This window comes from Alosa pseudoharengus, unplaced genomic scaffold (genome assembly GCF_046254945.1).
Source record: "Alosa pseudoharengus isolate Yale_2024_CS ecotype anadromous, Long Island Sound unplaced genomic scaffold, YU_APseudo_1.1 YU_APseudo_1.1_scf_12, whole genome shotgun sequence".
Taxonomy (NCBI): domain Eukaryota; kingdom Metazoa; phylum Chordata; class Actinopteri; order Clupeiformes; family Clupeidae; genus Alosa; species Alosa pseudoharengus.
The window spans coordinates 30,673,251-30,700,750 of NW_027468587.1; the positions used below are offsets into that span (position 1 = coordinate 30,673,251).

The window sequence follows — 27,500 nt, forward strand, 5'->3', positions numbered from 1 at the left end:
CAAAGAAATATGGGCTAAGTATCTAGATGATGGAAACACTTTCTATGAACCCAGTATCCATAGTGGTAAAACATTATAAACACATTCAGAAAGAGTTATAACATATTAATAAAGTCTCATGTTTAGTCTGTATAACCATTTATTACTAAAACTAATTCTAAAAGATTATTTCACCTCTGTAATGTCACCCTATTAATTATCTAGTGGTACAAGAAGCTTTATTTAACATTATGATGCTTCCTGTTGCAAAGGCTTTTACAATTACATAATTACACTTTATGAGTGCATTTATTATTATGTATGAACAGCTAAAGCCGCTCTGTTCCAAAGCCAGTTGCTGTGTGGTGTCCAGACTGTATGTGAGATGCAGGCCACGTTACTCAACCACTGGCAGTGGCTGAGGGTATCCTCAACGAGTTGTCAGATGCTCTTTCTGGGATGAAATTCGATTCTTCCAACAGAACCAGACAGAGCAAACGAACACAGCCTTCCAATTCTCGCTCCAGGGTTTGTGTTTTTTCTGCATTTTCGCTGCCAGCCTTCAGGCGTTGTGCAAAAACAGAAGAGGACGAATGTTTGGAGTGCCAGAGCTTTTCCTCCATGTCTCCACTTGCTCAGGGGGAGCCATTGTGCCATTGCCAGGTGTGGTGAGCGGAGTTAGGAGAGACGGGTTGACCCTGATGAACGACTCCGCTGACCAGCAGTCTCCAAGAACGTGTCTCGCCTCTCGACTCTCCCCTCGATGGCATGGACATGTTTTAAGGGGGTCATAAAAAGGTGGGGGGGGGGTGGGATGAGGGAAGGGTTCTACTGTGTCAGAGGATGGGCTCAGTGATGAGGCTTTGTGTCTAGCTCCAAGCATAGTCCTCGGAAAAGTACACAACCTTTTTCCTACAGCAGATTCATATCTAGCCACACGATGGATGGTGACTCATCAGAGAGTCGGATTGGGGGGAAAAAAACACCTACCAGTATGTTGTTCACTATAAACTCAGAGGCCAATGCTTGCTTCAGTCCATCAAGCTATTACAGATTGGACTGACTGAAACTGATTTTTATGATTTTGCTTTATGTACATACACATACAGACACACACACACACACACACACACACACACACACACACACACACACACACACACACACACACACACACACACACACACACACACACACACACACACACACACACACACACACACAGCTTCTACTGACATTTTCTGCTCGCTAATGCCAGCCCCGCTCCACGTTTTTCGGAAATGAGGTTGATGTTGGGAACGCATCCAAGAGCTTAAGAGAAAGCTGGAGAGCCTGCACACATCAACAACACACAACATTTCCCACTCATCAGTTCTGTTTACACCATTATCAGATCTGTTTGCTGATATTTAAGGGCCTGTGAAATCCTCCCACTTTGGGAGACACTGGGAGCACATCTTTCTCTTTCTTTCTCTCTTGTGCATTTGCTTGCCCCCCCCCCCCCCCACCCCCGTCTCTTAGCCATCGCCGTGTGATCGGTGATGAGGTGTGATGAAGCCGAGGGGGGAGATGTGACAGTAATGTATTCCAGGGGCAGAGTTATCATCTTAATGGGACTGTCAGCAAGGTGTCAGCTCAGGGTCTCAGGTGACACGTAGGACAGGTGATGCATGCCGCGGGCTCAGCACATCGCCACCCAATGCCAGCCAGCCAACCAACTCGAGGTGTCACCTTGGGTTTCTCCAAAACAGAATCTGCATAAACTCAAATTTTGTTAAAGATGCTGAATTTGTAGAGGAACCTAGCTTTGCCTCAACCATTACGTTGGTCTCATTTTTTTTCTCCCCCCATGCTCTGTGCAAATTGCAGTCCAATTAAGTGGAGAACACATTAGCAACCCATTGAAATCACTAATAGAAAGGCAGCAATGGGGAATGTGACAGTAATGTCTGGTGAATTATGGCAAGTGCACAAGGGAGTGGATTAGAAGCCCCCTGCCCTCATCCCCTGATGCGTGTGGGTGTCTCTCTCGCTCCGAAAAAACCACCACACGGCTATTTGCAATCAGATAAAATCATGATCAGCCAATTGATTTTTGTGTTTATATTATGCACGAGTTCACAGCAGAGCCTTTTTCTGCATGGGTTCTGAAAAGGTCATGGCATTCTCATTAGTGAGTGGGTTTTGTGTGTGGGAGCACACATGTGTGAGAGAAAGTGAGAGACTTAAAAGAGTGCACTGCTGCCATCTTCTGGGCCATACAGGTATGTGCAATGTGCAACAAGTGCAATGTAAAGAGTGCAATGTAAAGATATATCGGCCTCCTACTTGTTTTAACATGAATGCATGAAGAAGACATTAAAATTGAGTCTGTCGGGCTCTGTAGAGGGGAAAGGCAGTATAACCTCTCAAGACTGAAAATGACATTCATATGTGCTGGAAGAGAAGAGAAGCTCTCTTTTCTCTCTTTGTGTTACTTAACTTGAGTCTGCAGTCAGAAACAAAGTCATTTTTGATCCTTCCAAAACTTTGGCTATTCATGGTTGCCAGAGCAACAGTTTCCATGGTGAGCCAAGTAAACAGTTAGAATCTACAAATTGTCATGGATAGAAAACCTGCAGTCGAGAAATGGTAATTTGATTTTGATTTTGTTAGTGTTGAACTTGGACTGGGTTGTTCATCGTATTACTACTACTTGATTGATTTATAAGCTGTCCCCACTGCCTTTGAGACAAAACCAAAACAATAGCTGAAGAATATTAAATCCTTTGTGAAGACATGTCATCACAGACTATTCAAACTCAATACCGTCACATATTGGTGTTTAATGCCTTTATAATACACTGAGACTTCAAGACCAGCTTTGGTAAAATGTTCTATGATTCAATCGAATGTGAATCCAGTGCCTGATTTGGTATTGTTTACACTGCAGCTGCTCTGTTCTGCTAGAGGACCCAAAGGAGACCTGTGACTCCAGCCAGGATTCCTTCAGCCTTTCAGATGGCCTGAGCAGCTGTGAAGAGTTTGGTCATGTCACAGGCAAGACCCCAGCCCCCACTGGGCTGTCTCCAGGGTCAAAGTACAATGTGGTCACCTACCCAGGGAAAAGCCCCCTGGTCAGGGCTGTGGCCGTAGGGGCGGACAGGAACGCGCCCTGGAGGAAAGACATGGAGGACACCAATGTGATCATTGACAGCTATGGGGGCAAAGAAGGGACAAGTTTCTTCGGGGTGTTTGACGGTTTCCATGGACGGAGTTCGACCGAGTGGGCGGCGAGAGAGCTCTCAGTCCTGCTGCTGGAACAGCTGGTCAAACTCGACCCCTCGTTCTCCTTGGATAGCGAACAGAGGGACTTCCTTTCCCAAATGAAACCCCTGTTTGAAAGAACAGCCTCAACCTCCACAGAGGCAGGGACCACGTCCAAAGACCAGCAGATGACCCAGGCGTTCACCACCGCGTTTGCACACATGGACAGGCTGCTCGGGCTGGGCCGCAACGAGAGCTCCAAGATCCGCTGGAGCGGCTGCACCTCCGTTGTCTGTATAGTGGATCAGGAGACAGCCCCTGAGGAGGACCACAACACCCTGCATGGAAGGATGCTTATCGCTAACTGTGGTCAGTCTTGAATTAGCCTGGGATGAATTCCACAAAGCATGATCTCTGGTCTAGTCAGACAACTGAATTTAAGGTCCTGTATCATGAAGCATGTGCAGCGTTCTAAAATAGTGCACGTGTGGTTCACGACATCTCAATTAGACCAAGATACCTGTGATTAGTGATTCATCCCCCTACAAAATCATGTAAGGCAAATCTTGCTTCATGAGACCCTTATCATTGAAAAGTTTCCTGGATAACTGGGCAGTCCTGCTTTGTGGAATGGCTTACTGTCATGATTTTATTACCTCAGCCACAATTATTATGTAAAGATTTGATGCAGTTAGTAATGTGAGAACATAGTTAGGTGACAATAATGAAAAGAGGTTTAAATTAATTGCTCCATCAATGGAACAAAATTATTACATGGTCAGTGGTCACACAATGATGCACTTTTATAACATTCAGCTTTGCTTGGGCAGGAAACATCCATGCGGTTGTGTACAAAACTGGCAAGAGCTTCTGCTTGACCAAGGACCACAGCCTGGCAAACCCCAGGGAGCGCAAGCGCATTCTGAAGGAAGGGGGCACCATCAGCTCCAACAAGCAGCACGGCCTGGTGGAGGGCCTGCTCCGCGCAACGCGTGGCCTGGGCAACTACGGCAACCGCAGGCTCAGGAAGGTGGTGCCCCCAACGCCCTACTTCATGTCCCTGAGCCTAGACGCGTCCGTTGGCCTGCTGGTGCTGGGCTCTAGTGGGCTCTGGGACGGATTGCAGCCGGAGGAGGTCGCCCCCATCGTGCGGCGGTGCTCCCACGACTGTCTGAAGCATCACAGGCATGCCAACGCTGCCAACGGGCACCACGAAGGCCTGGACAGGTCCAAGCTCCGAGAGACCCCTGAGGACCCTGACAACCAAGAGAGGTGGAACGAGAGGCCACCATGTGGAGTTACACTGGGGGACCAACAGGGGGCAGCACCCATGAGCCAGCCCAAGAACCCCTCTGATGAGGAGGATGCAGGCAGGGATGCTGGGGTGGAAGTGGACTATGAGTGGCTTGCAGCAAGCATATGCAGAAAGCTGATGAAGGGAGCGGTGGCCGGAGGGTCCAGGGAGAACATCTCAGTCATGGTCATCCTCCTCCGAGGGCTGGACGTGCTGGGTGTCCAATCAGACAATGGGGTCTGACCACCATCAGCCAATCAGATCCACTCCTATGTACCTCTGATTTCTTGGCCAAAATGAACGTCTGCAATATGCAGTTGTTAGTTAAAACGACATAACAGCCTTGTGCTAGTATACTTAGAGCTTATTAAACATCCACACTATTAAATGTACACAATTACATCCCCTTTATTGAAAATATTAACTAGTACCTGGACAATCCTTTAGGAATAGTCTGTCACTGTTAAAGACGTTACATCACTTTGTCCATTCGGTTCTCTGACAGTCACATGGTTCATTCAGCTACATTTGGTGTTTTCAGCAGTAGGTTAGCACTTCCACGGCTACGCATTTTTAATTCAATCAAATGGGCAGTAACCAGCTCATGACCAAAACACACCTTAAATTTGTGCAATTTGTTGCTAGGAGTCTTCGAAAGGAAAAAAGAAAAAACAGAGAACTTTCAGATAAAACTACAAGACAGACCACTGCGTAAATGTCAAATTGATTCGTTAATAACACGAAGTATATTTAAAAAGACCACCATTGAACATTACTTGACCAGGTTGTTGAAATAACAAAACAAAATCTACACCCACAGTCGAGTAGCTCTGGGAAACTGTACAATTGGAACCTATGCTTTGCAAACAAGCTGAGGGTATATTTAAGCAGTGCAAAAGAGTTGACATGAATGTCAAGATTTCTCAATAGTCCTCCATAATCCCACTCTGTTCTAAATATTAATGATTACCTGCTCTACGCTCGGGAACAGCTTTCTCTTGTTTACATGGCAAGGATGTGACACACAATTCCCTGCTCTCACACACACACACACACACACAACACACACACGGCTGATCTTTTTGAGGTACACTAGTGCGAGGTAACAAGCTATGTCTAATTTTGCCTGCCTAAACACAGCCCCTAGGCCTGTACTGCTTTAATGATAAAAAGGCTGCACTGGAGTGCGCTCTCTTACAATATATTGATATCGTATAGGCTGTGCTGAGGGGAAGTTCTCCAGAACAGTAATAATGTGCTGACCCCATACCCCATATAGAGGGGACCTATGCCCACCTCCTAAGGTCCGAGAAGCATTTAATTTACTCGTCCACTGATTACAGAAAAGGCAAATGTTAAACAGGTGTAAGTGACAGAAATGGAAACAAAGTTCTGAATAATACACAGTTTTTTTTTAACTCTTCTTTTTCTTTCTTTTTCTTTTTACTGTCCATGATCTCTGCTCTCTCTCTTAAAGCACATCATGATGTCCATCAATCGAATGAGAAACACTCAGAAAACGTAACACATCTACCGTGTTTCTCAGAAGTGCCACACTGGTCAGGCAACATAGCTGTGGCAAGTCCACACCAACAGACCCTGCAGCACTTCCGGCTCCGATCTTACGGGGACAGTAGCAATGTGGGGGCTGTGCGCTGCCACCAAGCATTGCTGCAACAGGGGCTCTACACTTAACCACAGGGCCAAGGAGGAATGCTTGTTTGTAAGGAGAGTCCTTGTCTGACCCTGCGTCAATACTGTATGATCACTGCAAATACAGGTGTGGCCCCGGGCCAGGTAGAGCAAGGAAGGGGAGGCTTTGGGGTCCGATGCTTTGAGAGAGACACACACACCTTTCCCATCGAGCGCATGATGGTAGGAGCTGGATTTCACACATTTACATCCATCCACATCATGCTTAAGCCTCCCAGAGTGAGGAATCAGTCCATCCCTAAAGACATGTTTGCTCAGACACCCACACATACACGCACAAACCCGCGCACACACACCCACATGTATGCATACACACATATCTTGCATTTGGACACTCTCCTACTGGTTAGTTTTCTGGTGCATGAAAGATTACAAAATGTGTACGGGCGTATTTGTGTTTATGTGTATGTGTGTGTGTGTTTATGTGTGTGTTTATGTGTCTTTTTTAGGCTTTGTAGTGATACATGCATCTATTAATCTGATGATCATACTTTTTTTTTTTCTTTTTTTTTGTCTTCTTCAAAAATAAAAAAGTATTAGAAACATATCTACACAGAGTCTTTAGCTAATCCAGGGAGCTGGAGGGTGGTAGGAGGAGGAGGAGGAGGAGAAGGAAGAGGAGCCCCATGTCTAGATGTTATGAAGAGTCGAGTGGAGGAGAGGAGATACGATGAGATGAGATGAGATGTGTCCAGCTAGTTAGTTACTGCAACATGGTCCTTTAGTGGGCTGGGCTGTCTCTGTAAGGTCCACTCCCCGGTTGCGGCTGGTACTCGCCCCGGTTGGCTGGGGCTCGTTCTTGGGCAATTTCTTCGCTGCAGAGAAGAAGAGAGAAAGAGACTTTCAAAAAGTCCTGTTTTAGGTGTACCCATACAATACAATACATTATTACACGGCTCTTCAGAGTGCTGCAGAAAGTTCCATTCACATGAATGGGCCTTCCCAACGTTCGGGCCTATGTTAAATCTATATAATCACCTGCAAAGTATATAATCCCGCTGTCAATGGCAACGGGTTGATTAACGTCTTTCATATCCCTCCGCAAGACGTCCGTTCGCTTATTGCAATGGAATTTCATTGAAAGGGAAAGTAAGCTAGTAAGACGTTGCCACGCAACACCTGAAACTGTCAAGTTCTATCTGTGTGGCGAACTATGTATTTTGTCAGCGGAAGACACGAAACGCAGTAGCAAAATCATTTTTAAAGACCCATTGTGTTAGGTTTCTTTTCTCGTTTTGGCAAGTAGGCGCGTAATAAGCGGGATAGTGTATTGTCCGCCGGTAATTATCAGAAAATAAGTCCCTTCAGGTCAAAGCAAAACCCCTCCGCTGCGTGTTGGGGTTCTGTTCTCCCTGTCGAGACTTATTTTCTGATAATTTCCGGCGGATAATACATTATCCCTTACACATCCTATGCTTTGTGAGGTCATGGAGACCAATAATCAAGCAATTATAATTTGTCAAAACAAAACATGACATATACAACCCTGTTTGCAAAAAAGTAAGGACGCTGTGCAATATGCAAATAAAAACATTGTGTGATGATTTGCAAATTACTACAACTTAAACAACATATCAAAGGTTGAAAGTGTTGAAATTGTATTATGTAAAAAACAAGCTCATTTTGAATTCTATGCTACCAACACTTTTTTAAAAAAGGTTAGGACAGGGCAACAACAGGCTGGTAATGTTGTGCAATGCTACAAAACACGAGGAGGAACACTTCACAACTTATCAGGTTAACTGGCAACATAACTGGGTATCAAATGAGCATCCCTGGGAGGGAGTCTCTCAGACGTGAAGATGGGGAGGTATTCATCACAGCAAATAATGCAGCAATAACAATACTTTAACAATAATGGCCCTCAATGTAAAATTTGGGCATCTCGTCATCTATAGTACATATATATACCATTAAAGTATTCAGAGAATCCTGAGAAATCTCTGTACGCAAGGGATAGGGCCGAAAAACAATACTGGATGGCCATAATCTTCAAGGCCTCGGGTGGGTGGCATGGAAAACAGACCCGATTCTGTCATGAAAATCACAACATGGGCTCAGAAAAACTTCCAATAATCTGTGAACTTAGTTCAGAATTCATCCCGAAGGCTGGTTACAACTCTATGCAGAGAGCAAACTATTTGTAAAAATGACACAGCCGCCTTCTCTATGCCCACCTCACTTAAGATGGCCTTAGGTAAAGTGGAAAGCTGTCCTGCAGTCATACCAATCAAAAATTCTTCAATTCTTTTTGGAAATCATGGACTCCACAATCTGTGAGCTAAGGAGGCGAGGGGCCATCCAATATATCAGTGCATAGTTCAAAAGCCAGCATCCATGATGGAATGGGGAAGCACAGTGCATATGGCATGGGCTGTTTGCACATCTGGACACGTTGTGGAGCAACATCTGCAGCATCCAGACAGCGTCTTTGTCTGTGATGTCCTTCAATATTTCAGTCTAGGTGCTAAAATAGCCTGTCACGTTTGGCGCATCATGAAATACGGCAAAGACCCAAGCCTTTTGAGCAGCTGAAATCCTATATCAGGCAAGAAGGGGACAACATTTCATCCTGAATACTCAGTTCCTAAATGTTTACAGACTGTTGCTCAAAGAAGAGGTGATGCAACAAGGGCTAGGACGGTTTACTGCAACACAGCGGTCACGTAACGCCTACTACCTCTTCACCGCAAATAAATACACTACCGGTCAAAAGTTTGGGTTTTGAGTTTTCAGATTACATTATGTGCCATCATATCATGAAACACGGCAAAGACCCAAGCCTTTTGAGCAGCTGAAATCTGTCTATTCTGTCAGGTATTCTGTCTATAATGGTGTGGAAAGGAAATTTCTAAGTGACAACAAACTTTTGGCCAGAAAGGAGACATAATGAAACTATTTACTCCATTAAAGTTTAAACAGAATTTAAAAATATGTTAGTTTGTTAAATTACCAACAACATGTAGGCTACCTTTGTTACAACCTTGACGCAGCCATTAAAAAGTCCGGTACAGTCTTAACAGTAAGCCTCATGAATGTAACAGTGCTACAATCGTGACATAAACTGCTTATTTTTTAAATGTCAGAACCATTTACTACAGTGATCAGTGAAAATTCGTAATCCATAACTCGCAATCAATATTCTCAATTACATGTGTTGTCTACATTGTTTTTTTTTTCGTTTGTTTTTTTTGGGAAACAACGTTGTTCTAAAATGATCAGTACCAAATTAATACACACATTTAAACCACAACAAATACAGTTTTACCAATACAGCCACTACTTTAAACCACTACAAATACTTTTGAATATAAATGATCCACAGTGATGAGCAAAAATGCTGATTACAGTAAATATGTTCCAACTTGTTACGCCTTGTATGTGACAGAGATTTTGTTGATTCATACCAATAGCCATGAAGATTTCGTTGACATTCATGGATGTCTTTGCAGAGGTCTCCATGAAGAGCAGGCTGTTGTCATCCGCGTACGACTGTGCAAGCTGCACACAGAGAGAAATTCAGGGGTCAGTGTCACCTTCACACATAACAACAAGGCTCACCAAACAGATCGCTTCAATTCTACTCCTTCACATTGCACACCATCTAAAAAGCTAACCACCACTATGCACCATATTACATTTATGACCACACATAGTTTGTGCTGGGTTACTACAAAGCAAAAAGGTGCTGGCTAGAATCGTGACAATGCAGAAAAACTGAACAACCTATGGTTGGCAATGACGAAGCTCTACAAGGAGACAAACCTGAAAGTCCAGGGCTCTCTTGTTGGCAAGGTCGGCCTTGTTACCTGCCAAGGCTATTACGATGTTTGGACTGGCTTGTCTCTGAAGTTCCTTCACCCAGTTTTTCGCTCGTGCAAATGATTCCTGACCAAACATAATGAGGATAATTTCTTTACTACAAGCATTCAAAAATTACAAACAAAAAGTTAGATTTCAATCGCCTAAATATGTGTCCACATCGGGCAAAAACTCAATAAGGAAATCTTTTTGATTTTGGATTTGTTTCCCTGACAACAAGTGTCCATGTCAACAATCCATTAGCCAATCATCAGGGGTCTCTCAGCTCACCTCGTTTGTGATGTCGTAGACCACGATGGCAGCCTGCGCTCCCCTGTAGTACATGGGTGCCAGACTGTGATAGCGCTCCTGTCCTGCTGTGTCCCAGATCTCAAATTTGACTGTTGTGTCATCCAAACACACTGTCTGAGTGAGGAAGGCAGCTACAGGACCACACACACACACACACACAGACACACACAAACACACACACACACACAATTACAAAAAAATAAAAATAGAGTTGGGAAAGCCGTAGGGCTGTGATAACATCAGTGTCCTCAACCAGATTTCACATATGCACTTCTCTTAAAACAGGTGTAGAGAGGAATTTGGGTGGAACGGACAGGCACTGAATCACCAGTAGAAGAGCCAAGGTAAGGAGTGGATATAACCTAGAAAACTATCGGGAACTAGTGCTGACACAAAATTAACTTGAGGCATATGAAAAAATGCTGGCTTCAGCCTTAGGTTTTACTTTTACTTCCTCAGTAACTACCATAAACCTCAACACATCTCACTTCTCCTCAACTTACTCCATACTATGATGGCGGATTCCTTGAACCACCACTCTGGCGTTTAAGTACACTGCAGCGTGACACATAAAGGTGCAGTCTGTGATTTTGGTTGACAGGTTGTTAATATATGAGCTCCACAGGCAATGAGTAAAACCCCTTGCTCATGCTCCTGAGGACGTGGAATGTGATGTATGGCTTGGCCCATTTACAGAACCAGGGCTGTACACAACGAAAACTGAAGTTTTTTTGAGGACATGCACTGAAAGCAAAGCTATGAGGAGCAACTCTCTAATTTGACAAAACATTGTACTGAATTAGAATCACTGCACCTTTAAACCACTGCTTCAGTATTGCCGCAGTAAATAAAAAAATAAATAAAATAAAAAAACCTAGATATTTCATTACCCATTTGTCTCACCTCCTATTGTGCTCTCCTGAAATTCATGAAACTGGCCTTTGACGAACCGGAGCACCAAACTGGACTTTCCCACAGCCGACTCTCCGAGCAGTACCAGCTTGAACTGGCAGATTTTATTGCCGGCATTCGGCCCGTTGGGTCTTGTAGCACCACCCCGACTTGCCATAACCTAGATGCCACACTGCTGTTCAAAAAGGTGAGGAGAACAGGAAGATGGGATGAATTTGGGAAATGAAAAGTATACCTTCACTGAACCAAAATACCTCAAAATAACTGTCAGAGATACAGCAAAAGAGAGTGAAACAGTGTTCCCCTGTGGCTGCCGGTAACATAAAGGTCTGTAGCAGCAACAGTTAAAAGTCAACACAAATATTTAAGTATATAAAGATTTCTAAAAAAAAATACTACTAGCTGTTGTACTATTTCAAGACCAGCCCCACATTTCACCAACACCTAGTTAAGCAATTCTGTTTCGTTTACTTCACCAAGGGATGAAGTCAAGCTAAGAACCAAATCCTGTATTTACACATTCCTGTATGACTCGTATTTAACCACCGTTTGGTTTTCAGTAAGCATGCTGATTTAACTCAGTACATTGGTACATCGTTGTTGTGACCATAAATAGTCAATACAAACAGGTACCCTACTATTTACCTAACTTTATGTAACGCCAATGTACCGGAATCAAACAGTCAAAAGACTTTCTTCTGACTGACATTTGTGACAATGTATTTTGTCAGTCTACTCTCATATCTAAATTATGAGACAGGGCATAACAAGCAAACAAGCTGAGACGGCTTGCTGTTTGCCCTCAGCTTCAGCTCCTCCATGCAAACGAGTTCTCTCAACGTCATCGAGCAAGCTAACTTTCAACATTTCAATTCGACTAATTCTGATTGTACCTCGAGAACATAACGTTACACAAATGTGTAGATTTCGACGAGCTAGGATAAACATTTGTCACTCACAGAGCAAACTCCAAATGTGTAATGTTAGGACCTAGTAACGTTATCATGGGGCACATCATAATTGAGCAACAAGCTGTGTCATGTAGCTTGCTAGCTAGCTAGTTAGCTGGATACCTTTCTCCAGCTACCCAGCTAACTATTAGGCTACTGACCAGTCCGAGAGACAATAAGTTACATGCACTGATTACAAAAGTGACAAACTTTCTAAACTGACAAAGTAGCTAAGGTGTCCAAATATCGTAATTATATGTACTGTTGTGTATATGCCGCTGAACAAAGTGGGTGTCTAGCTGGCTGTCACTAACAAACTAGACTTTTGCGAGACTGGTATTTTAGCTTGCTAGCTACTGCTATCCACTTCTAAAATAACACGTTTTTCGACGCAGATGCCAATGTCAGCGAGTTAGCCAGCTAGCAATCTTGCATAACATCACACAGTTTTTGACACAAGAAGTAAAATCTGATAAAGTACAATGCAATCTAAGCTAGTTAGCGTTAACGTTACATCTCGGTAGAAATATCACTGATAACGATACGATACGGAACACGGAACGATAACGTCAACTTACCGCTTAACAATGTCGCACATAAGTGTCTGATCTATTGAGGTGCCAAATTTCCAGGCCTCTGTTTATAACAAAGCTAGCATAGGTAATCAAGTTCCTTATTCGTGTTTGCTAACAAAGTAGCCTGTAGTATAGCTTGCTGGGCAGCTAATGTTGGCTAACCTAGCTTGCATTTAACCAATGGCAAAAAATACTCCAAAATGACATAACCGGACACTTGAAAATGGTTCAGAGGCTTACTGTTACCTTCTCCAGAAGAAAACGATAAGGGCGCCTAACGACGACCACTAATCGGCGATATTTTCGCGTTTTAAATAGTGGTCAACACCAGAGAAATGATCTGCTTGCTAATGTCTTTCCTTCCTTTTCTTCGCAACTTCCCTCTTTGCCTCAAAACGTCGGATGACAGATCGTATGGCTGGATTTGACATCTTTTACGTAGAGCAATGAAATGGCCAATCAGATCTCCCGTCTTAAAGTTGTCCTTCAATTTAGGCTAGCCTACTCTAAGTGCCTAACCTTTAATTGCTTCTCTCTAAGATACCCAAATTCAGCCTGTTTATAGTGACAAATTACTAATTTTGGTTAAAGTAAAGGGAGCAACACATAGACTATGCTTTAGCCTAGGGCCTATGAATGAATGGAAAATCAAGACCAGGAGTCAGGATGGTCTTGATTTTCCATTCATGAAACCAAAAGCAGTCATCAAAATAATTTCACTTTTTATTTTGGCTACTAAAGATAAATTCATGTTTTGCGACCAGAATTCTATTTATTTGAGTAATTTGACTTTATGTCAGTATGATTTCGGCCATCTCTGGCCTATGTTGTCTGAAATGGAATAGAAATAAACATTTTGATTTGAACACACATTGTATTTCTTTCTTTCTTTTTTCTGTTTTGATTGAATGGTGTTTTAAGCAAAGATTCTATAGCGCTACCTTACGTCACAGACAAGGCCTTCTCTCATCTTGCTGAACTTGTTGCCAGGAAACAGGTTGTAAACATCCTGATAGCCTACTTTGTATCTTTTTCGCACAATGAAGGACATAGCTCTGTGAGTGACTGTAGCCTATGCATGCCTACGCTAAGTTAAACTGGATAGCTCCAAATATCTCTGATTTTTAGAGGACACGAAGAAAATGACTTTGGTAAAGGACAGATTCCCAAGCATTCCAACGGTAACACTACGTTTTTTTTAATATCCTAACGTTAACAGTGTGCAACCCAACACCATTGTCCCACTTGTCAGGCATGTTAGATTGCTTGATTGCTTCTCTGCATTTGAAATTTGTAGTTCACAGCATATCTTTGCTCTTTGACTAGGCAGGGAAACGAATACCCTTTGGTGACCGGGTGAAGACATGTTTGGAGTTAGCGTCACGGGTAAGTCATGGGTTCAGTCATTTAGCAACGACAGAATCATGCAGGCCTAGCCGATTTCTAAATAAACTGCGAACTAGAAATAAACTAGCTGTTTAAAGGGTGCCATACTAATACAATGTCCCAGATTTGCGTAAGTAGGCTGATAAAAGTTCAAAAATAATGTCAAAAGAAACTAATCTCCCCTCATTTATCAGCACACCTTTATAGATTAAATGTAATGCCGCAGTCTATATGAATCCTAACAGACATATGACTTAATACTGATTGTAGGCTATCACACCACCTGTGGTGAAGAAGTTTCTCAATACCACTCGCCCTGAGGCAGGAGTCATCCGTGTGTTCTATGGGAAAGCCAATGACCCTGATATTGCCAGCAATCAAATGCATGGAGTGATAACCAGAAAATCTATTACTGTAAGTTGGGCCAAAATGTAGTTCTGCTAAATAAGCACAATTAATAGTACCATCATCAGAGCTTACTTAACCAAAACTGGTTCTGATGAGTAATGCTGTCAATTGTGCTTGTTTGTCCTGCAAAAACAATGAACATTTGCCACTTTTCAAAGGAACGTAAACACCAAATGCAGAGTGCCCTGTTTGTTGTCAACGTGTTGGTTTTCACTTTGCAGAGTGGCTCGCTGATAAATCCTGCACCAAAGACCCGGTTTCAGCAGAAGCTGCAGCAACTTGATGAAGCCCTGTATGCAACCCACCAGAGAGCTCCCCTTGGCAGGTCTCATGACCAAAGGTCTGGGCTGCCTAAGTGGTTTGACCTTAACCAAACTACATTTGGTGTGAAGAACATTCACTGTAAGTATCATTTACTCTAGGAGGTATAATTGAGTTATTAGTCCTTGCAAACTTATATACAGGTAACAGTTTTGTTTTTCAGTATAATTTAATAATCATTGTCTATTATCTTCTCTTTGCCCTTATGGATGCATTGGGGCCACAGGCCATTATAAAGACAGATTCAAAATGATTTTGTGGCAGTAATTATGCCTGAGAAAAAACTGTTATCTATGCAGGCATCAACGACGCACAAAAAATCATCAACCCTCCTAAAACCTCTGAGCAAGTGGAGAGAGATTTCCAGGAAGGCCATCAGTATTATGTGCGGTCTCATAATGCTTACTTTGTAGGTGAGTCAGCTGATAGCATGAATAAAAGAGGTTGCATGGTCTAGATGAAATGTGTGAATTTGAAAATTAGTCAGTAGCATCTGGAAACATTCAAAGTTGACTTCAATCAGTCTTCGATGGGGTCCTTTGTCCATTCCAATGGACAATGTTTTTTTTTTAAAATCCTTACCAAAAGTTATAAATCTTTCATATGATATTTTGGCATGTATATGTAATATTTAGCATGCCATGTTTACTTTAAATGCAATTTAATTTAAACACAAATTATGTACTGTAACATATGATATATTAGAATTATGATTGATTAAAATATGGCCTTCTTTTCCTACCTACCTCAAGGTCAGCCATGCTGAAAAAAGGGGTGCGGTCTACAGCCATCCACTTTAGTTGATGTTGACCACTTTGATTGGCTTATAGACATCCAATCAAATGTATTTATGCATTTCTGTGGAATTATAATAATTATATAAAATTATTATAATCTATATCAAGACAGCCAAGATAAGTTATGTGCATGGGAATTAATGGGGGTTATGAACGGGATTATGCAATCCCCTAATTGCTGCACTTAACATTATCATGTAAAACAACCAAACTGCTTCATAATGTATGCTGTGCATTGTTGTTAAAGACAGGTCTGGCTCACAGTGCTGGTATTCAAATGCCATGTTTTACATGGAGTGATGCTGACTCTGTGCAGGTGAGCGCGTGGACAGGGCATACGATTGGAGACACTGTGGGAAAGACATCAGGTTCGGAGTGCCCACCCCCCACCATAATGATGGACGCAATGTCTCCAAGTCCCTCCACTGGCCATGTGATAACCAAAAGTGAGCAAACCCCAGTTCATTTTTGTTATTTGTTTGCTTAATGTAACAGTTGCCTTGATTTTGTCAAAATATTACTAACACACATAGTACCTACCAAACCTACCAACATTATTGCCTTCATGTAGGTGTTGTCCTTTTTGTGATATGGGGACAAAAACTTCAAAACACAAGGGATGAGTTTTAGGGTGGTTAGGGAGATGCTTGTCTAAGATACAGTTCATATTTTCAAAAAGCCTTCTAAGTTTCAGTCTGTTTGTCAGAGTAACTAAAACCATAGGTCAAAACCATAGGTAAAACCATTGGTAATTGTTATATCAATACCTGTTTTGGTTACTTATTTACCATAACAAAAATAGTGTTGCCATGTGTTTTTTTTTGCTCCTACAGACATAACAGTGCACTGATTGTCTCACAGCAGTGTGATGACTTCAGAGAAAGGACTCAGCCCCAAATAGGCAAAGTGCATGATCCGTAAGTCTATCAATGGCACCATGTCCATTTTCACAATTTGTAGTAATTCTCGTTATTAACTATAGTATTTTTATGACAGAATTGCAGATAGTCTGAAGCTTCCGGCAGATCACACATTTGGAATCTTGTTGAGACCTGACAAGTTTGGTGAGTCAGTTGCAAACTCACTGTAGATAGGGTTTTGTAAACCCATACCAGCTCTGGTCACCAGCTATCAGTTCTAGCAATAAATAAAGGGGCAAAACTATTTTCTTTTTGGAGGAAGAATGCTGTAAGATTATTTTACATAAAGTGCGAATGCAGGCGCCTCTGAGTTTAATGAGTCGTTTGGAACCTCTTTTAGCAGAAGTCTGGCTTATAGATATAGATTTTGTTAGCACAGTGTTGATGCTGAGAAAGTGTTCTGTCTTTTCAACCTTAGATAGGACCCATAGATTTTCAAGCCATATCATATGGTATTAGATTATTTGTTTTTTACATAGTTGTTCTTTATAGTCATTTTTAGCAGTACTAGATGGTCATCAAATGGCATTGAACACCTGGGAAATTAGACATCCATCTAAAGAAACCTCAAAGCTATTGTTCATTTTATTGTACAAGTCTAATAGTTGTGTGTAGTGTTGAGAGGAAACTCATGGTAACCATCAGAGAATAGAATATTTTTATTGGACGGACATAAATGTATTCTATTTTCAGAAACTATAATCCATGTTTCATTAATGATAGAAATACATGTCAGTGACTTGAATGTTGTATGAAAACCAGAAATGAAGGGAATTTCTGATTATGAAAAACACAATTTATTGTACTTAGCAACGTTATAGGCAATAATAAATTTAATTAATGAAGTCCAAGGACTTTTTATGTGGTATGATTAGGTAGTCATAAACATGATAATTGGTATATAATAGAATGAGTTATGTTGTATAATCTCCAAAGGACATAATTTGAGGTGTCAATCTTGAGGCTTTAGAAAGCTGATAAAAAAAACTAGATGTACCTCATAGCGGTACAACATATGACCGCCGCTCAGTCCTGTACATCCTCTCCGCGAAAATAAATCACACTTGTGATTCCTATTCCATCCCCTACTCTTGCAACTTTTAGATAGATAGATAGATAGATAGATACTTTATTGATCCCCAAGGGGAAATTCAAGAAACTTTTGTGTATGCTTGTATGTGCGTGCCTGTGTGTGTGTGTGTGTGTGTGTGTGTGTGTGTGTGTGTGTGTGTGTGTGTGCCTGTGTGTACTTGGCAAACCCCCAGAGGATGTCAGGTTAATCATACACATGACATTTGGTGCAGTTCAGAACATCTCAACTGAAGACACAATTGGATAACTGCACGCAATTGGATAACACTATACCATGTTTACTCTGAATGATTTCGGACTTCGACGCAATCGGATAACACTACGACCAATGTGTACTGTCCTCCAACGTTGCAGCGCTGTCTTCATCAGTTTAGCTGGTTCCCTGGAATGCAAGGGGTAAAAGTAATGCGCATCATTGCCAGAGTGTCTCGCAGAGACAATTCCATTGTGCTCTTGCGAGAACTCTAGATTTCCAGGGTACAAAGTAATCACCTCAAATATCAATAAAGAAAGCTGATCCCAAAACCTGTTACAAAGTATTTTTGACAAGTTGCTACAGTTGCCACCCTAAAAACAGTGAGGACCAAGTGAATTTTCAGCAAGTGTACGTTTTGGTGTTTGTGCATGAAATAGTCTTGTATACAAGACTGAAGTGATCGTCTCAGATATGGGTCCAGCAAAGCCTTGCACCATCAAAGCGCCGTACCCCATGCCTCTGGGCACACCTGAGACCAGGGGATTGGCTTGGGTCCTCCGGGCATGCCCGTGGACAGCAGCAGGGCCCACATATTTGATCTCATTCCTGCCGTTATTGCTGTTGGCTTTCACTGCTACTGCCCCTTCTGTGAGGCTTCAAACTGTAGACTCAGACTTGCTTTGCAACTTAAAAAAGTTTAGTAACATTTAGCTTAGCAGGTTTGTGTGTACTGTATTGACATTTATTTCATTTATGGGAACATGACACCCATGTTTGGTAGTCATGTAGACTAGTGTAGCATTGGTGACATTTCCCCTTCTTCTTGCGGTTGTCTACAGATGCTAGGGACCTAATTCACGCCATTCCACCATCCAACTACCTCCGAGGGAAGGACCGACAGCAGACTCTAGTCAGCGTTGCTCGCCAGCACCTGAAGAAGGCCAATTATCGCAACTTCAACTCTCTGCTGCAGGCCTTCAGACACTATGACAAGGTCATTTGTTCTCTGCATGCTGCAAAGCAGCAATATGTACACAGTTATATGACCTGAAGTGACCTCTATGTCGTGTACACATTCTCCTTAAACTCTTCCCACATCTTTATCTCCGGTACTTGTGTATAGTTTAACAGTGTCAGCATTAATCCATCTCAGTCTCTCACTGTATTGGTTGATACTCAAAGAAATGATGTAGCATATACAGCTCTGGATAAAATTAAGAGACCACGGCACATTTTTCTGATGTCCTTTGAATATTTGAATATGATCGTCAACTCATTCAAATGTCACCCAGCAGCCTTAGGATGACATCAGAAAAATGTGCAGTAGTCTCTTAATTTTTTCCAGAGCTGTATGCGTATTGTACCATATACAGCATGTTGGCATATTTCATGTTATTAACACAATTCGGACTCCACAGAAGGGGCAGGGAAAGATCGACAAAGAGGATCTCCAGGCAGTGTGCCGTCAGTTTAATCTGGACCTTAGTGGGCCGGTGTTGGATAGCCTCATGGAGTGCTGTGACAAGGACAAAGACGGGTACATCAGCTTCTCAGAGTTCGCCAACTTCCTCAACTGGAAAGACAAAATGCCCATCAACAGATTAGAGCAGAAGATTCTCACTAGAGGTGAGCACAGGTGGCTTGTTTCGTAACTAAAAATAAAACAACAACTTGAATTGCAATAACAAATAGCAGACACATAGAAATCAAAGTATAGCAAGAATTAAAAATTGCAAATATGTAACTGACAGATTTCGCTGCTGGTTTGTGATGAATTACATATCAAAAAATAGATCTAGATTTACAATACACAATTGTTTTGATTTGATTTGTTCGATTCTGTATTTTTACTATGTTTAGATTAATAGGTGTTTAGATGTTTATGTTTAGATTCATGTTTAAATTAATAGGTGTTTCCTCATTATTGCTGGTTATTTGGAGGAACTATCACTGTGTACTGCTGAGTGAAGTACTGTGGCACTCTCTCATGTGTTTCAGAGCGCAAGGTCAGCACGGCTCCAGCCAGCATGCAGAGAGAGGGAGGCCTGGTGTCGGACGCGGCGTCCCTGCTCAGACCCGACGACCTGGAGCCTGTGGAGCTGGGAAGCTGGCTGAAGACCCCCAAGACTCTGCCTCACGCCAGAAGCACTCCAAACGAGTTTGCCACCTCATCATCGCAGATTGGAGCTGTTGTGGGTAGAGCCTCCACTGCCAGTGCGTAGATTCAACTCAAAATCCTTCTGTGAAATAAAGATGCTGTGTAGAGTTAATGCATTTAATATTCATTTTGTTCAATGAATATGTGTGATTACCTGTAAGGAATTTAAAGGAATGTTGAGTAGTCAGTTTTTTCTTCTCCTCTTCCATATCAATGGAATTGAATTCCATGGGAAATTATGATCAGCAGACTGATAAACAACAAACATGAATGTTGCATGAAATTAATAAACTGAGTAGACGGCTGCAGTTGTCCGACAAGGCAATCTAGTTTGACCTGTTCATTCCTCTTGTGCTGGAATTTCAGATGTGCCGACCCACGGAGTCCCAACCGTACGCCTGGATTTGCCCGCACCACGCGTCCGCCGCGTCAGTGACCGCACCAACTATGGAGATCAGGCCTCAGCCTACGACCTGCTCTACCCACCTCTCCACTCCCTGTGGGGCGTGCATGAGGAGCACTTCTTCTCTGCGCGGCCCAAAGATGAGGTGAGGACTCAGGAGTTCAAAAAACACTTTATTGGCTATCACATAGTGATAAAGAATCGCAAGGAATCTTGGAATCTGCACACTAGCTCCCCTGTTTTTCTTGTTTATTACAGTTTACACCATAAGTTACGTTTCAAGCCTCAGTTCTTCATCAGACTGATAATTTCTAATAAACAAGAAAAAAAGGAGAGCTAGTGTGCGGATATTCCTTGCAATTTTTTACGCCTTTATTTTTTTTATCCAGCACCTGTATTTGGATGTGCGCACGTTACATTTGTTTGGATTACTATCACATAGTGATCTAATTTTTTTTCTTGAGTCTGAGGCTCATACTAGTAGGGTCAGGGGATCATCCAAAAATATCCATAAATAATTCAACAAGACTAGCTGCGCTAAGCTGCCTTACTAGGTAGTGTCAGTGTATTTGTCCTTGCATGTTGAACTTGCATGTTGAACTTGCATGTTTAACTTGCATGTTTAACTATGCTTTAACTTGTATGTTTAACTTGCATAGAGCAGTGGGAATGACAGATTTCAACTCTGACTCTGAAACAGTAGCATTGATATCTTAGTTTGCACAATTAAAGGCTGTCAATGTATCAGTGTGCTCCAGATCCATCCAGACCTTTTGTTTTTCTAGAGAGCTATTGACATTTTGATGCATAGTGGCGCTTGTATCAGTGTCTGACATGCTGTCTGATTCCCTGTGTCTCTGTGTGCTCTTCAGATTTCGGCAATATTCCGGAATGCTGGAGTTAACGTCTCTGAGGAGGCCTTTGAGGAGGCATGGAGGATGGCGTCCACGAGGCATCCTGATGGGGAAGTGTGTGTCGAGGGTTTCCGGAATGCACTGCGAGAAATTCAGGCTCATTGAAAACTTCCACTTGTCCATCGTGGTCCAGTTTTCTGCAGTTATGTGCACTTGATAGAATATGTATTTTGAACTTGATCTTGATAAGAAAAATAAATAGACCAGAGGTTATGAACTTTGTGACCTCAATTAAGTGAGGACATTTTTTTTTTTTTTTACAAGGACCTTCTCCCCTAGGCTTTATTATAAGGATAAATGTTGATATGTTCGGATGTTGGTCGAACCAGATTATATAAAACAGCTGAAAAGGCCAAAGATAATCTGAGAACAAAGAAGTCTGACACATTTGAGCTGTCAGTGTATTCTTACATACCTGTGCAGCTTCAGACCAGATCCCAGATCAGAGTAGAGTCACATCCAAAGTGAACTGTGAATATCATGACTGACATGTTCTGAGTGTTGCTGTTAGATTCGGTGCTAATTCTTCTGAAGCCTTTGATAAGATTTGCGCACATATTTACCCCCGTAATTCTATTAATCAGCTTCTTAGAGAGAATCTCTCAAAGCCTAATTAAGTCTGAAGCTTTTGAGAAACTAATCACATGACACTCAGAAAGCCATAGCAGAACAAACACTGACATAGGCACCAGCATGTGTGCCTTGCACACACACACACAGACACACACACACACACACACACACACACACACACACACACACACACACACACACACACACACACACACACACACACACACACACTCGCACATGTTCACACTCACACATTCATAAATACAAGATATTGTGAAATTACTACAAAATTACACTAACTAGAAATTACACTAACTAGACACATTAGTTTATGCACTTTAAGCAGATTAATAATAATAATAATAATAATAATAATAAAAGATAGATCACTCACTAATCCTCAGGAAAACCTTAGAACAAAAAGATATGACAAATTAATAAATGTCAGTGATTTTTTTCAGTCATTATTACCAGCTTCTAGCATTTATATGCCCACTTAATAGTTTGACACAGAGCCGTGAGAAATTGGTTAATATGGATTTACCACATTTGCTTCAATTGAAACATTAGGTAGGCTACCACTCTCTTAATCGTGTTATGACTTGCTAACAAACATGTGACAAAAACCCCCACGCAAACTTGGGTAGACCCTAATCATTACTGGGTATGAAAATTAATATAATCCCGCATCATATTCCACTGTGGCATGGTTTAATGCATTCTTTTAAATGGCACCATTCTATGGCTCTCCATCGTTGCCAAGGAATGCATCTCTAATAATGTCATTTGAGGAGTTTGTCAGCTGAAAGCGATGACATGCAAGCTTCAAAGAGACACTGTCAATCCCTCCTTGTGAAACAAAGCATGTTAATCACATGTCTAAATTATTTTCTAGTAATTTAGCTGCAAATACAATAAATAATGCATACTGTGAAATGGAAGAGATGAATAATCACATTTATCAAAGTCACCTTCGCAACAAGGTAATGATTTCAATAGCCAGGGCTGACACTCAAGCAGCAGTGAAGGTTTTGTCTTTTCATTTTAGTCATTACATTCTCATATGCATATAGCAGATGGAGAGAGTGAATACTAATTGCACGAAAGGATTTTAATTCTTACTCTTATGTGTCACAAGAGGTCATGTCATAATTTTGATTTTGTTTTTGTTCTTGAACATTCAAGCCTAATATTATTACAGCCCACACACAATATGTCACTTATTGTTAATTTTGCTAAATGTATCAGAATGTAATTAAAGGATAATTAATTGACCATATGTCAGGCTTAAAATCCACAATGTGATTAGAGACCCCAGAAACAGTATTTGGTATTCATGTAATATTCTGTATTGTATCAAAAAAATGAACTGTTACTTTTAATGCGCGTCTGTTAATTTCTCCCTGATTATCATTCGGGTGTTTTTGAAAAGCTACTCAAGATGCAAATGTTCCGAGGAAGTTCTCCTACACAAATGTCAAATGTAGGCCATCATGACATAAATATACTTAAGACAGAAGTAACTTCATGTCAGTGCAATGATATTTCACTCCCAGTAAAGTGCAAGCACAAAAGTTCTAAAGATATAAAATGCTGTTCACTTATAAAGGACTTTTCTAAATGAAATTTTTAAAAAAAGGGGGGGGGGGGTTATCAGGTGTATTAAGTGTGATTCATAATTTACAAACAAGTGTACATTTTCGTAGTTCTGATGACATTTTGTCTAAGCTAAGGTCTACAAAGAATTTTATTTTCAGATACGGGTAGGCATGGGTTAGCACACTCTAGTGGCATATTCTAGGAAATAATTAACATTGTGAAGCATTTCATGAAGCAATTTAATGACAAAAAAACTTTGGATGATCTTTGTATTAATAGGCCTGCATTGAGGCATATTGACAGAATAAAACCTTCATTAACAATAACTATGCATTTCCAAAAGGAATTTAAACAGACTGACCTATTAGAGTAGTGTTTTTGTGTGAGTAGCCTGTGATCCGTTTTGTGAAATGAGTGATTCCATTTGTACTAGTCCCATGCTTCCAAACCTGCTCACCTGAGGATGAACCTCCATCACAAGTTCAGTCCTCCACAGTCAAAGTGCCCAGAGTAAATAGAACATTCGGTTAGCCATACAAATTGTTGAGTTTAAAGTTGTGCCTCTAAATGCTGTATGCAGTCTATTGTAAACACAGGAGACAAATTGGGTTAACCCATGAAATAATTTATTGTGTTTGAGCAATCGGTGTGTAACTGTATGACATTAAGCCCACAACAAGTTTTTGCAACAACAAAAAAAGTTTTTTTCCAAACTGAGGTAAAGAGAAATTTAATGTGTTCCAAGTGTACACTTGAAACGACACACAGGAATTATACAAGATATCACTCCACACCAAACTGGCCAAGCATCTTGTGCAGTCCAGCGTTATTAATGTTTTTGCAGGAGGGGCATGGTTCCGTTGAGGTTCTGTCAGTGGTGACTAATCCTGAGGTCGACTTTGGAAGAGTTCTGGTTAGTGTACAGTAGTTCAGCGTGAGGGTGCAGAGAGAAAATGGGAGTGTGGCGGACATCCACAATGTCCTCCATGTGAGGCACCATTTGAGGCTTGCACGTCACTCCAGCTGTTTCCAGTGCCAGATGTGTGTCACCGTCCAGTCTGGTTCGACTCCCCTGGTCAGCTCCTGGTGAAACCTACGCAAGGACAGGAAGGGAGGTGGGGGTGGAACACATACCCAGAAGTATTAGATCATTAGATCATCTTCTGTATGCATTTATCCAACCTACATTTCCACAAACTTGTTAATACACACAAAAAACTCAACCCAACTGAAGAAAACAGCTGGAATAATTGGGGATGGCTCTGTATGAGATTCTACACCATGACTAATTTGTTCCTTTGTGTCTGAAGTGATTAGAGGAGTCAAAGTGTGAGTAGGTGACAGATGGAGATATTTGCAGATGTGCAACAGAGACACAAAGGAAAGAGAAGTGTGTGTGTGCAAACAGCTCAGAGCAAACCGATTAGCAATAATATATCCATCAAACCACTGCTGAAAATGAATGCCTGCCATAAGCTAAGAATCCATTAACTAAATAAAAAACACTTAAAGCTAGCTCTGACTTCATCAATCAATGGCATCAATTTCTCTAAGAATCTTCCTCAAGAAACTTTGGGGCTATTAAAAGTCTCCTCGGTTTATCAATCAAACAAAACAACTTAACAAGATGACTTCCTTTCTTAACCCCTTGATGAGGGACACCATTTGGGAGGGTGACACACTGGCACTTTCAATGTGTGACAAATTAATGCCATCATGGGTTAAGACTCCATAGTGTTTACAACTGCAAGTGAATCCTCTACATCAAAAAAATTCTTCCTCTACACGAAAGTGAGGCAGACTTGTCTCTTACTCATACACAGCGGTCACAATCTTCTTAGATGGGTCCTCTCCGCTATCCTCTACTCTGAAGATCCGTGTGCTCTCAGGGTCCTCAGGGATATCTGCATCTGACAGGTGCCACAAGCGCATCAAGACGTAACAAAATTTCCTCCCTGGGGATGATAACATGAACCATTAGCACTGCATTTCACACAGCTAGATGATGTTCATGCCCTTGTGTGAAGACTTTGTGTCCATTGCAAGTCCATAATATTAACTTGACTTGCAACTTATAAGACGCTGATGCTTTACTTAGATTCCAATCACATAAAACCCCTTCTCTTATAGAGCACATTAGTTGACATGACACTGAAATATGAAATATGGAGATGAGACAGTCAACACTGTACCTCTATTATCAAAGATCACAGAGACGTCTTCAGGAAGTAAAAACACAATATCATCTGAAGAGATAGCTATGTTTCTTCTCTGGACATCTGATAAAACTTTGTATTTCGTCTTGACTCTTTCAACAGCCTGAAATACAGATAGTTATTCGGCTGAGAACTCTTATGAAACCTCTGCAATCTCAAAATATTTCCACCAGTAGGCCTACTCATGTGGGCACAAAGCTGTTTGTTTAGTACCTCATCAGACATAACACCCCTCAAATCCTCAAACTTGCCATTGGAGACCATTGTAGAGACGTGTACCACAGCCTAAGAACAAAACCCACACAATATGATTAACATTTGTTTCATAAGTTGATATGTTATTTTCTGACAGTTGCCTTCATGTTATTTGAACACTCATAATCATCAAGGCAGAAACATAGTTTTCCTTTGACAATTTTCACAATGTTTCAACAGTGGCACAGCAATGACAGCTCAATAAGTGCAAAAGTAGCTACCTGCTTCACTCCAGTATCAAATTCCACGCTAGAAATATTTATATCAAAATAGAGTTCAATGAAGACAATTATAATTTTATTTCGTATCCATGAGATGGGATCTGGAATGCCCACGACAGAGATGGCTGGTCGTCTCGACTTCTTGGGCTCATTGTCACTGTCGCTGCTGTACTGTCTGAATCTCTGACAGACAAATAGCGTATTTTGTCTCCTCAGATTATGCAAGGTGCAATAAGAGAACTGTGTCCCTTCCAGCGGACGGGAGCTGCATGGTTGTAGAAACGCCCAGGAGCTGAATGGGGTCTGGTTAGCAGGAGGGTTTCTCTTCCAAGGACAGGCCAACGGCTTGCACCTCATAATCCCTCCAAGTTCACGGCACGTTGCAAAGTAAGTGATGCGCTGCATTACGAGTCCCTTCGGCCCTTAACAAAAATAAAAACAATATAGTTCATTATGCATGTGGTGACGGGGATGCCGTGTCCCCTTTACAGTTTGCTTCCGGTCAACCTTATGCAACTGTCTCCCGCTGTACCCATAATGCTTTTGGAGAGAATAACCAGAATTGAGACAAATTCGAGGCAATCCAGTAGATGGAGACACATCCTAAATTGTAGATTGGTTATGCCGAAGGTAACCTCACAAACTTCTGTGGCCTCTGTCCGCGCGTAAAGTGAGTGCGTAGCATGGTAAGGTGAGTACATAAGGTGAAAGTAGGCGACTAGATTATTCTAAAGACATCATTTACTTTGGTCGTGTCTTTTACATGGATTGTTTTATTAAATATAGATATTTTTTAAGACTTTCAAGAAAAACACATTCCTTTGTGAATTTTACGCATTTTCAACATAAATTTAGGGAATGCGTTAGACCTATCTCGCTTTATCAAATTAGCCGTATTCTATATAAAAGTCTCCAAACCAAATGAGCACATTATGTGGGACAACCTATGGTCAACATAGCTGATTAGTATTCTGAGTAGCCTGCATACATTCCTCTTGATAACAAACAGAGCAATCTATTCTCATTTCATACCTGGGACTAAAGTAGCCTAACATTTTCGAGTCGTTTCCGCTCGGAGCATCTCCGCCGAGCCTGCAACACAGGTGCAAAAAAATCATTGTTTCAAACGCTGAAAATTTGATCAGTAGACCAAAACATCATTACGCTCCCGCTGTTAGTGGTGATTACAGGTCACAAGCATTTGTGTTCGTGCTGTATTTCTATTTTCTTTGTGAAAGATGCTGATTTATTCACGTTTG

At 41.6% G+C, this 27,500-nt stretch overlaps 5 protein-coding genes across 8 annotated transcripts in view; 2 read left to right on the plus strand and 3 right to left on the minus strand.

Annotated features, from left to right (window-relative positions):
• LOC143118550 (protein phosphatase 2C-like domain-containing protein 1) overlaps window positions 1–4,762 on the plus strand; it is a 5,308-nt gene extending 546 nt beyond the window's left edge. The window contains exons 2-3 of the mRNA XM_076279583.1: window positions 2,912–3,594; window positions 4,020–4,762. Of these exons, the coding sequence (XP_076135698.1) occupies window positions 2,912–3,594; window positions 4,020–4,762 (1,426 nt within the window). The remainder of the gene's footprint in view (window positions 1–2,911; window positions 3,595–4,019) is intronic.
• The window catches only part of septin7b (septin 7b), a 407,282-nt gene that overhangs the window by 152,558 nt on the left and 227,224 nt on the right, over window positions 1–27,500 (minus strand). The gene's annotated exons all lie outside the window — the stretch shown is intronic.
• rab5ab (RAB5A, member RAS oncogene family, b) lies at window positions 4,912–13,178 on the minus strand. 2 transcript variants are annotated; one of them, XM_076280786.1, is made up of 6 exons: window positions 13,029–13,178; window positions 11,249–11,429; window positions 10,325–10,476; window positions 9,998–10,120; window positions 9,640–9,733; window positions 4,912–7,047 (listed from the first exon to the last, which is right to left on the minus strand). In XM_076280786.1, exons 2-6 carry the CDS (start codon window positions 11,412–11,414, stop codon window positions 6,932–6,934), a joined length of 651 nt encoding a protein of 216 aa, XP_076136901.1. In that variant the 5' UTR covers window positions 11,415–11,429; window positions 13,029–13,178; the 3' UTR covers window positions 4,912–6,931. The 2 variants fall into 2 exon arrangements, with proteins under 2 accessions (XP_076136901.1, XP_076136900.1); XM_076280785.1 differs by having other exon boundaries at window positions 11,249–11,432.
• efhb (EF-hand domain family, member B) lies at window positions 13,925–21,482 on the plus strand. The gene is made up of 13 exons (XM_076279584.1): window positions 13,925–13,933; window positions 14,109–14,168; window positions 14,439–14,582; window positions 14,798–14,978; window positions 15,197–15,310; window positions 16,011–16,140; window positions 16,528–16,611; window positions 16,691–16,758; window positions 18,742–18,896; window positions 19,321–19,528; window positions 19,901–20,116; window positions 20,427–20,608; window positions 21,336–21,482. Exons 1-13 carry the CDS (start codon window positions 13,925–13,927, stop codon window positions 21,480–21,482), a joined length of 1,698 nt encoding a protein of 565 aa, XP_076135699.1.
• On the minus strand, window positions 24,264–27,333 carry LOC143118458 (m-AAA protease-interacting protein 1, mitochondrial). 2 transcript variants are annotated; one of them, XM_076279513.1, is made up of 6 exons: window positions 27,274–27,333; window positions 26,242–26,663; window positions 25,979–26,050; window positions 25,742–25,868; window positions 25,363–25,504; window positions 24,264–24,642 (listed from the first exon to the last, which is right to left on the minus strand). In XM_076279513.1, exons 2-6 carry the CDS (start codon window positions 26,644–26,646, stop codon window positions 24,564–24,566), a joined length of 825 nt encoding a protein of 274 aa, XP_076135628.1. In that variant the 5' UTR covers window positions 26,647–26,663; window positions 27,274–27,333; the 3' UTR covers window positions 24,264–24,563. The 2 variants fall into 2 exon arrangements, with proteins under 2 accessions (XP_076135628.1, XP_076135627.1); XM_076279512.1 differs by lacking the exon at window positions 27,274–27,333 and having other exon boundaries at window positions 26,242–26,757.